This window comes from Cricetulus griseus (assembly GCF_003668045.3).
Source record: "Cricetulus griseus strain 17A/GY chromosome 1 unlocalized genomic scaffold, alternate assembly CriGri-PICRH-1.0 chr1_0, whole genome shotgun sequence".
Taxonomy (NCBI): Eukaryota; Metazoa; Chordata; class Mammalia; order Rodentia; family Cricetidae; genus Cricetulus; species Cricetulus griseus.
In genome coordinates, this window is record NW_023276806.1 from 129,117,028 (window position 1) to 129,127,373 (window position 10,346).

The following is a 10,346-nucleotide window of genomic DNA, read 5'->3' on the forward strand; positions in this document are numbered from 1 at the left end:
CATCAGCTACTTCACATATAGTATTTCATCTAACATAACAACCCTATACATTGATATTAACCTTATTTTGTTAATAGAAAATCCAAGGTTTTACAAGGCAAATTAACTTGCTGAAAGCTACAGTCAAATGTCTCAAAAACTCCAAAGCCCTTGCTCAATTTACTAGCTGTGCTGTTTCTTGCCCTTTATGTTGGAAAGAACAGAATCCAGGTATCCAGTAACCTAGCTGTTGCCTCCTGTCAGCTAAAAACTAACTGACAGCCAGACATGGTAGTACATGCCTTAAATCTTTTCTTAAAAAATAGAACACAGCCGGGCGTTGGTGGCGCATGCCTTTAATCCCAGCACCCGGGAGGCAGAGGCAGGTGGATCTCTGTGAGTTCAAGACTAGCCTGGTCTACAAGAGCTAGTTCCAGAACAGCCTCCAAAGCCACAGGGAAACCCTGTCTCGGAAAAAAAAAAAAAAAAAAAAAAAAAATAGAACACAGGGGCTGGAGAGATGGCTCAGCAATTAAGACCACTGACTGCTCTTCCAGAGGACCCACATGGTAGCTCACAATTGTCTGTAACTCCAGTTCCAGAGGATCTGACACCCTCAAACAGGCATACAGGCAGGCAAAACATCAATGCGCGCACACACACACACAAAAAAAAATTTAAAAAAAGAACACTAGCCAGGCTTGGTAGCACATGCCTTTAATCCCAACACTCAGGAGCTCCAGAGGCAGAGGCAGGTGGATATCTGTGAATTTGAGACCAGCCTGGTCTACCCAGAGTGTTTGAGAACAGTCTTAGCCAGTACTATGTAGAAAGAGACCCTGCCCAAAAAAAAAAAAAAAAAAAAAAAAAAAATCAAAAACCTGATTGATAATTTTCCTCCACCAGAGAATAGATGACACACTTGAAAGAGCTATGTGACAAAGAGAAATGGGAATTGGAAACTGACTCAGAAACAAGGAGGCACCTTGTAGGAAAGTGGTGTCCAGAATTAGAATATTAGTGGTGTGAGGTCTACGGCTAGTGCGGATGCTGTATCATCTGCACAGTCCTAATGAGCAGACATCAATTAGTTCTTAGGCTCCCAGCGGGGTGACACCAGCAGGGGGGTCTGAAAAGTTAGCAGAGTCCATAGCTGAGGGAGTAATGTCCAAGACTGAGGGAGTGGTATCCAAGAGTGTGACTGTGCTTGAGGGAGTAATGTCGCCAGGTAAGGAGTTAGTGTCTGGAGTCTGAGGATGACAGTGCATCCAGTGTGTGACATTTCTGGGATAGCCCTTTGCCACTCGAAGCTGATGGTTAAGACGCCAATACTCATTGCCCTTGAAGAAGTAGACTTGGCCATCTTGCCAGCTCATCGCTGCCGAGGGTCGGTCTGGCACGCCAGTAAACAATTTCTTGATCGGTTTGGGGTAGCGGCTGAAGTCCGTTCTGGCCAGCTCATCCCATTGCCAGTACCCTGAGCCCTAATTTGGGGTGGGTGGGAGGAAGAGAATGAGAGAGCTTAAGGACCCCAGAGGTTGATCCAAACTGCAGAAGGCAACTCTTTAAGGGTGAGACTTTGCCCTTCAGTATGAGTTAGCCTGCCCATCCTCAGAAGAGATTATCCCCAACTTTGCTGTACCTTAAAAAGGAACACCTTTTGATTAACAGGCCAATAGAGCGCTGCATCCAGGTTGGGTTCTACCCTGTTGAGTTTCATGGGAAAGCCAGGAGACATCTTGAAACCCACATATCGCCAAACCTTGTTTCCTGAGAATGGCCAAAGGAAGAGCAAGTTGTTGTCATCAGATTTGGGCTTTTGGTTCCTCTCTCACCCTCTCAGAAGCTTCTCAATGCCTCCTCCCATTCACAGCTTTTTGATGACCAGGCCCTTAGGCAAGACCTAAAAGTACCGCACTTACCCTTGAAGAAATGAATCCATCCTGTTCTAGGAGAGTAGACAGCAGCATCTAAGTTTCCAGGGAGTCCCTCCCAAAGAGCAGACACTCGGAACAAGGGACCTGGCCCTGAATCTGTAACTGTCCACACGTAGTCCCCCTTGAAAGCATAGGTCTTCCCACGAGGCCCTGAGAGCAGAAGCCAGTTAACATGTTTGAGAGACAGTGAATGATTCCTGAGTATCTCAGGTGGTTTCCTTTCTGTCTACTGATATGCTCTTCAAAAAGCCACTCAACTTCCAAAGGGCAGAGAAGGAAGACACAGGGCTGAGCATCTCCTTTGTTGTTCACAGCCCTCCAATCAGTCAGCTGTTCCTCTTTGGAGACCCTAGTGCCCAGGTCCAGGTTTAAAATCTTACACACAGGCACCAAGTCCCTTCTAATAGGCATTGCAGTCAATTCCAGCTTGCTATCTTGCTATGTTTCAATTTGTGTGTGTGTGTGTGTGTGTGTGTGTGTGTGTGTGTGTGTGTGTGTGTGTGTGTGTATGTGTGTGGTTTTTTTGAGACAGGGTTATAACAGTCCTGGCTGTCCTGGAACTTACTCTGTAGACTACCAGGCTGGCCTTGAACTCACAGAGATCCACCTGCCTCTGCTTCCCAAGTGCTGGGATTAAGGTCTGCACCATCATGCCTAGCTACCCAGCCCTCTTTTAATTTGACTCCAAGTGCTCCTTCTCCATGCTACACATCTTCCCTGGTCACTAGCTGTATCCTGAGCTCTAACCCCACAATGCTCCTGCTTCAGTCCCATGTCATCCCCATCTGTCCAGGCCTTGGAGTCAGTAGACTGTCTCCAATGCCTGTCAACGGCCTGTTCGGGAAGGGCCTCACCCAGCATCACGGCATCCAGTTCACTGCTGCAGGGGTTTGGCATGGGACTGGGTTTTGTGGTCACTGGTGACACAGTGGTAATCCCAATCTCTTCCTCCTCATCTTCTGCCCCTGGGTTCTTCTTACCTGCAAAGTATAGTAAGACAACCTAGGTAGGTAAAGAAGTCCAAACACTCAGCTCTCCGTCTCCTGTAAGTTTTGTTCAACGGCCCCATAGAGAGGGAAAAGGGAATTCTAAGGAGTTTCTCTTTGAGGTCAGCAATATGCAGGAGTCACAGCTTGGTTTTGAGAAGCACCAGAGAGAAGGAAGTTTCCTAGAATGCATTATTCATTTTCAAGAATGGGGTTTCCTGGCATGGTGGTGCACGCCTTTAAATCCAGCACAAGGGAGGCAGAGGCAAGTGGATCTTCATGAGTTTGTGTCCAGCTTGGACTACAGAGCAAATTCCAGGACAGCAAGGGACACATAACAAAGACCCTGTCTCAAAACAGCAAACAACAAGAACAAAAGAATTAGGGTGTGAGGGGAGAAAGGCCGGGAAGGAAGATTAGACATAAAAGAGTCAAAAATAGAGACAGTTTTTGAGGATGAATAGCTTGAGGAACTGGGCAGAGGAAGAGAAAAACAAAACAAAACAAAAAAGCCATTTCATTCCATGAAAGCTAGCATTGTCTCCTTGAGCTTGGAGAGGCATTAGTCAGATTGACTCTTATGCTCACCATAGAGAGCCTGGATCCCTGCCACATCATCTGGGTGCAGCTTGAAGTAGGGCTGGTAGCCAGCATAGACAGGGGCCATGAGTGCCTGAGTATATCGGGAGTGGCCAAGTCCCAAGGCATGGCCCACTTCATGGGCTGCAATGATTCGCAGGTTCACTCCTTTGTAGGTCCCCTCAGTCCAGAATTCATCACTATCGAAGTGTACACTGCCAAGCTCTGGGATGTCAGCATGGGCCAGGACCTTCCCTGGACAGAGGCAAAGGTAGACAGTTATGTTAGTGCCCACACCGACAGAGCATCATTTGCCTGCTATACACTCAAGCTGCTTTCAAGTGTGGTAACACAGCCATGATCACAGCACTTGGAAGGTAAATCCAGGAGGATCAGAACTTCAGGATCGAGTCCTCCTTCCCTTTCTGCCGACCCGTCAGCAACTAGAGCCCTCATCCAATGGCTGATGGAAGCAGAGACAGACATCCACAGAAATACACTGAGCTGAAATCTGGAACCTAGTTGAAGAGAGGGAGGAATGAAGATCGAAGGGGTCTGTACCAGGTTGGAGAAACCCACAGAAACAGTTGGCCTGAAAAAGGGAAAGCATATCGACCCCAGACGCTGTTGGGGAGGCCAGTGTGGGACTAATCCAGCCCCCTGATCATGGATGCCAATGGGGAGGCCTCTGCACTCCAGGGAGCCTCCGGAGGTGGACTGGCATGTGTGGGGGACTTTGAGAGCCCATTCCACGTGAAGGGATGTGCTCTGTCTCTGGACACATGAGGAGGGGCCTAGGCCCAGCACAGCAAGTTTTGGTGGACTTTGTGGAGCCCCTGTTGGGGGCCCTACCCTTCCTGGGGAGTGGTGGGTGGGTGGGGTGGGGGTAGGTTGGAGGTGGGGGAGGAGGGATTGGGGTGAGGGGAGGGAGAGGGGACTTACATGTGAAACAAGCCTGTTCCCTAACTTTAATTAATAATAATAATAATAAAATTATCTAACAACAAAAAAAAAGAAGTTCAGGATCAGCCACAGCTGCATAATGGGTTTTATGTCAGCTGGGCTACACCACGCACAGCTAACTTAGGTGTTTCTTTTGAATTTCCCAGTCATCACTCAGGGAAACCCAAAACAAAATCTTTGCCTCCCCAGCCACTCCTCTGTGACCCAGTCCCCTCTCAGGGTGAGAGGTTTGAGAGGGGAAATGGAAGCCAGGCATAGGAGTGAAAGAGGAAGGCTGGAGAGATGGCTCAGAGGTTAAGAGCCCTGGCTCTTCCAGAGGTCCTGAGTTCAATTCCCAGCAACCACATGGTGGTTCACAACCATCCATAATGAGATCCAATGCCCTCTTCTAGCCTGCAGGGAGGGATAGATGCAGACATAACACTGTATACATAATAAATAAATAAATTTTAAAAAAGATTGAAAGCCGGGCAGTGGCGATGGTGTATGCCTTTAATCCCAGCACTAGGGAGGCAGAGGCCAGCCTGGTCTACAAAGCTTCACAGAGAAATCCTGTCTCGAAAAAAATAAAAAATAAAAATAAAAGAAAGATTGAAAGAAAGAGGAGACTGAATAAGGGCCCAGCTAGGTGAGTTACGGCTTCTCTGGGGAATATTAGAAGAAGGTCAGAGTATGGGTATCATTGTGGGCAGAACTGCCAACCTAAACCTTAGGATCTCGGAGTCACTGGCTCAAAGAGACACTGTTGCTGAGGTGCGTTGAGAGTTAAGAACCAGTGCGTACCTGGCCCATCAAAGGAGTTGGAGCAGTATGGGCTTTGGCGGCCATGGAAGGAGAGGCGGATGTCAGCCCAACCAGCCTTCACCTCCCGGAAGGTCAGGGGGGCCACACTGCTCCAGTACTTAAAGGCTTGATGGAGGGCTTCCCGGGCTCTGGAGGGTGAGAGGGTGGAGGGAAGATTCAAGATGCGGTACGTCAAGTGCTTCTTTCTCCAGCGGCCTGGTTAAGGGACCAGAAAGTAAGTTAGAAAGAAACACATCGAAGAAAGAGGGTGCTCACTGCCCTCCTGAGCGGGTCACTTAGCCAGTATTGAACACTCCAGGCTGTCCCAACCTCCCACACTCAGAGCCAGGCAGCCTTCTCCTTCCCTTCCCAGGCTCTCAGTCCTCACCCAGAAGCAGGAATTTAAGGGTCTTCTGGTTGAAGGGATCCTCCAGACCGCAACGGGGCTGCCTCATACGGGCCCTTGTGTCATCGTCTATCTGACCTGAAATTGGCAGGTCTGATGCTTCCTGGAAAGCTCTAGAAAGAGAGAGAGAGAGAGGTCCACGAGGGCAGGTGGATCTGGAATGGCTGGAAATTAGAGACAGATTTTTGGCGTCCTGGTGCCTAAAGTAGTGATAAGGAATGACACAATGTCTCTAAGGCTGACAGTCCAGTCGCTAGTGCTCATAACTGGGGCTTTGTCCTCTGCTCTGTAGACATGGTGGCACATTCCAAGTTCATCTCTCCAGTTTCAGAACCTTTTGAGGAAGACTGACCTGAAGTATAGCCTTCCTCCCCTCCTTCCTCACTTTCTGGCTTTCTGATCTAGCCAGTGAGCAATCCCACTCCACCTCCTGGCCTCCCTCCAGAGAGTCTCCCTGCTATGCTGGTATCTGAGGTCCTACCCATTTTAGCCCACTTGGCTCACCTCCCTGCCTGCACCAGGGCAGCTTCGTCCACCTAGGGCCAGTCATATAGGACCATAAAGGAAAAGACTACAACAAAAATTAGCAAACTATAAAGGAACACAGAGTAGAAATAAATAAATAATGAATTAAACACAGCTGGGCAGTGGTGGCACATGCCTTTAGTCCCAGCACTCGGGAGGCAGATCTCTGTGAGTTCAAGACCAGCCTAGTCTACAAAAGCTAGATCCAGGACAGCCTCCAAAGCCACAGAGAAACCCTGCCTTGAAACCTCCCCCCCAAAAAAAAAATGAATTAAACGCCCACAAAAGGTAACAAGTCAACTCAATTAATAGCTCTAGGTGCACAGTACCTCCTGTAGGCTGTGACTATCAGTATTTTAGCTACGAAGCACAGAGCATCCAAAGGAGTGCTCTGGGCCTTGGCAGATCCAATGGCTATGTTTCTCATTTTGTTTGTTTGTCTTTAGAGGCAAGGCCTCACTCTATAGCCTACCCTGGCCTCAGACTCACTTTGTAATCCAAGATGGCCTTAAATTCATGGCAATAGCCTCCTGAGCACAAGAATTAAAGATGTGAGCCACCATGCCTAACAGTTTGGGTTTGTTTTAATTTTTAAGATTTATTTTTATGTTATGTGTAGCAGTGTTTTCCCTGCATGCATGTAAGTATACCACGTGTGTGCACTGTCTACAGAAGTCAGAAAAGAGCATTGGATCCCCTTGAACTAGGTAGTTGTGAGCTGCCATGTGTGTGCTAGGAACCAAACCTGGGTCCTCTGCATGAGCAGCCAGTGAGCCATCTCTCCAAACTCGTTTTGCCTTGTTTTTGAGATACAGTTTGCATGGTGGCTAATCCTGTGATCCCGGCACTTTCAAGGATGAAGCAGGAGGATTTGGAGGTCAAGATCATCCTCACTACATCACAGGTTCAAGACCAGCCTGGGCTACATGAGCCTTGTCTCAAAAAATCAAAACGGGGCTGGAGAGATGACTCAGCTGTTAAGAAAATTTGTTATTTTTGCAGAGCACCCAGGTTCAATTCCTAGCATCTACATGGTGGTTCACAACTATCCTTAAGTCTAGTTACAGGGGATATGATGCCCTCTTCTGACCAGTTTCGGCACCAAGCAAACACAAGGTACACATATACTTATGAACTTATTAAACCTAAAAGTATTTATATCAAAATGAGCCATTGAGATAGTAAAGGGCTTGCTGCCAAGCCTAACTACATAAGTTCAATCCCCAGGACCCACATGGTGGAAGGAGAGAACTGACTCCAAGTTCCCTTCTGATCTCTGAATATGTACCATAGGATGTGTGCACACACACCCACATACTTACAAATAAATAAATGTAATAAGAACCTTTAAAGCAAGCAATCCTAGTTAAACTCAGTGGGTTACAAGAAAATAGAAGAGAGTCTTGTTGGAGGAAGAGATTCAGGAGGAATGGAAGGGAAATGAGAGGGGGCCATGGGGTAAAAATGACCAATGTGCACACACACACACACACACACACACACATGCACACATGAACACGCGTGCACACACGCATACATACATGTGTATATGAAATTATCAAAAATAATTTTAAAATGTAATGACAGGGACTCTAGCTCAGCATGGTGTCTCATACCTATAACTGTAGCATAGTAAATGCCAAGGTAGCAAGATTGCCAGGAGTTCCAGGCCAATCTAAGCTACAGTGTGAGACCCAGCTCAGAAAGTAATAATAAAAATTAAAAATAAAGATAAACCGGTTGGTGGTGCACACCTTTAATCTCAGCACTCGGGAGACTGAGGCGGGCAGATCTCTGTGAATTCAAGGCCAGCCTGATTTATAGAACCAATTCCAGGACAACTGGGGCTACCCAGAGGGACATTGTCTTTAGGGGAAGAATATTTCATTTTTTGTATGTTTCTATATGAGTAAATGTTGTTTATATATCTTTGGGTGTCCAAGGAACTTGGAAGAGGGTATCAGCTCCTTAGGAGCTGGAGTCACAGGAGGCTGTGAGCGTTCTGGTGTTATGCTGGTCCTCTGTAAGTGTAGCAAGTACTCTTAACTGCTGAGCCACCCTTCCAGGATGCCATCTTCTCCACTTCTCCCTTTTTAAGGCAGTGTCTCACTGTATAACCCCAGTTGTCCTGGAACTCTCTATGTAGCCCAGGCTGGCCTCAAATTCACAGAGATCTGCCTGCCTCTGCCTCATGAGTGCTGGGATTCTGGGACTAAAGGCATGGACTATCATACCCGACTAGTCTCCAACTTTTAATGCTTGTCTTTGCTGCCCCGGTACTGAGATCACAACTGTGTGCCACCACGGACCTGACTTGTGGGCTCCTCATCCTGGTTCTCCATCTCACCTCACATTCTGCCATCCTGGGTAATATTGCCCTCCTGCAGATCCCTGCTGTGGATTAGCGTCAAACAGAGGTAGGTCTGGGTGGAGGGAAGAACCTGACACCTCTGACATGACCTAGAGCCTCACCTTAGGGCTTCTGTGATATCTTCTAACCTGAAGTCAACAGCTCCTTCTAGAGGTTTCTGTAGATATCCATACTGCAACAGATAATCCTATAATGGCATGGAGGTTGAAAGAGGGTTAGTCTGGGGCATAACAGAAGCTGAGAATGGTGGCACACACCTTTAATCCCAGCATTCAGGAGACAGAGGCAGGTGGATCTCTGTGAGTTCAAGGCCAGCCTGGTCTACAGAGTGAGTTCCAGACCAGATAGGGCTACATAGTGGCACTCTGTCTTAAACAAACAACATGAATGCGAATGACCTAACAGACCCATCAAGAGAAAAGAGGGCAGATATAGAAGGACTGAAAAGGCGATGACTGAATGCAGGTCCTCAGACGAAAAAGAGCAGGTGGTGGACGATGTAGGTCGGGATACAGAGCAAACAGGGAGAGGCAGGTGGGTTGTAGGGAGAGAGCAAAACCTAGAGAAGACGATAGCACTCCCATGGCCTGAGCCCTCCTTTGCCCAGAGGACTCACCAAGACTGCCTCCTTCTCTGTAGATCCCAGAGCCCGGCCTGAGACTGTCATAGGAAGTAAGAAGCTCAGCCACAGCTGCTGCCACACCATGGTCTCAGCAGACAAGAGCTCCAGAGGTTTGCCTGAGCCCTCTGATCTGAAACTTCTGGGAACCTGGAAGAGCAGGGCTAGCCAGGGGACTCTTACCCCCTCTGTCAGCCTCTGGTCCTCTTTATAAACCTTCAACTGTGGAGAGCAGTGGGAGGTGACTCAGCCTAGAGAGATGTTGCAACTCACCATTAACTCCTGCCCTACCAAAGAGCAGAAGCCAAAAAAGCCCCTAACAGTCCCCGTCGTCCCCCACAACCCCCATCCCTCTGCTGGAGACAAAATGACTTTCTGTACACATCTGGGGTCTGTCTCCTGGAGGGGTGAAAGCCAGAATCTCTAGAAAGAATAAGATAGGACCAGGGCTGCCCCCTAGAGTTGGATATTCCCACTCCTCAGGGATCTGGGGCCAGCAAACCCCTGAGCTTCACATGTCGCCTTTGCTCCTGACAAGGAAAAATCAGTAAGAGTGAAGAGGTAGGGGGCAGTATAGGCAGCAGGAGTTCCAAGTGAAGGGGTCAAAGGTGAGACCTGCTTCTTTGGATTTGTTGTTGTTGCTGTTGCTTGAGACAGCATCTCTCTACATATTGCCCACTGTACTGGAACTCCCCCTATGTAGACCCGGCTGGCCTGGAACTCACAGAGCCACCATGCCCGACTTTGAGGTTTGTTTCTTTGCAACTAAGATCAAATTAGGAGTTTATTTAAAGCCAGAATCCAGCTTTGTGGTCCAGGCTAACTTTGAGCTCTACATCAAGGCTTCTGAAAATTTTCCATTTGTGACTCTTTTTGTTAAAAAAAAAAATTTTTAACCAGATACACTGGTTATAAAATAAGTATTATAGGGATTGGAGACTTGGCTCAGCAGTTAAGAGAGCTTGCTGCTCTTGCAGATAGGACACAAGTTCTGTTCCTGCCACCAATGCCACCTCTGAAAGTACTGAGCACAAATGGCATAACACAAACATATGAATTTTATTTGACTTTTTTTGTTGTTGTTATTGTTACTTTTGTTTTGTTTTCAAGACAGGGTTTCTCAGTGTAGTCCTGGCTGTTCTGGAACTCAGTTTGTAGACCAGGCTGGCCTCTAACTCAGAGATTCACCTCCCTCTGT

General features: G+C 47.7%; 1 protein-coding gene across 1 annotated transcript; it reads right to left on the minus strand.

Moving 5' to 3' along the window:
- Positions 1-679: 679 nt before the first annotated feature.
- Mmp19 (matrix metallopeptidase 19) lies at positions 680-9,425 on the minus strand. Its single transcript, XM_027392132.2, has 9 exons — positions 9,146-9,425; positions 8,631-8,716; positions 5,616-5,746; positions 5,228-5,443; positions 3,491-3,736; positions 2,771-2,896; positions 1,902-2,066; positions 1,622-1,749; positions 680-1,463 (listed from the first exon to the last, which is right to left on the minus strand). Exons 1-9 carry the CDS (start codon positions 9,233-9,235, stop codon positions 1,074-1,076), a joined length of 1,578 nt encoding a protein of 525 aa, XP_027247933.1. The 5' UTR covers positions 9,236-9,425; the 3' UTR covers positions 680-1,073.
- Positions 9,426-10,346: the final 921 nt, after the last annotated feature.

Excerpts from the sequence above, each read along its gene's own strand:
- Mmp19 (XM_027392132.2), bottom strand. The coding sequence starts at position 9,235 with ATGGTGTGGCAGCAGCTGTGGCTGAGCTTCTTACTTCCTATGACAGTC. Across the intron at positions 2,897-3,490 it reads AGGGATCCAGGCTCTCTATG|GTAAGAAGAACCCAGGGGCA; the intron begins GTGAGCATAAGA and ends TATACTTTGCAG. Across the intron at positions 2,067-2,770 it reads ACTGGATGCCGTGATGCTGG|GGCCTCGTGGGAAGACCTAT; the intron begins GTGAGGCCCTTC and ends TTCTGCTCTCAG.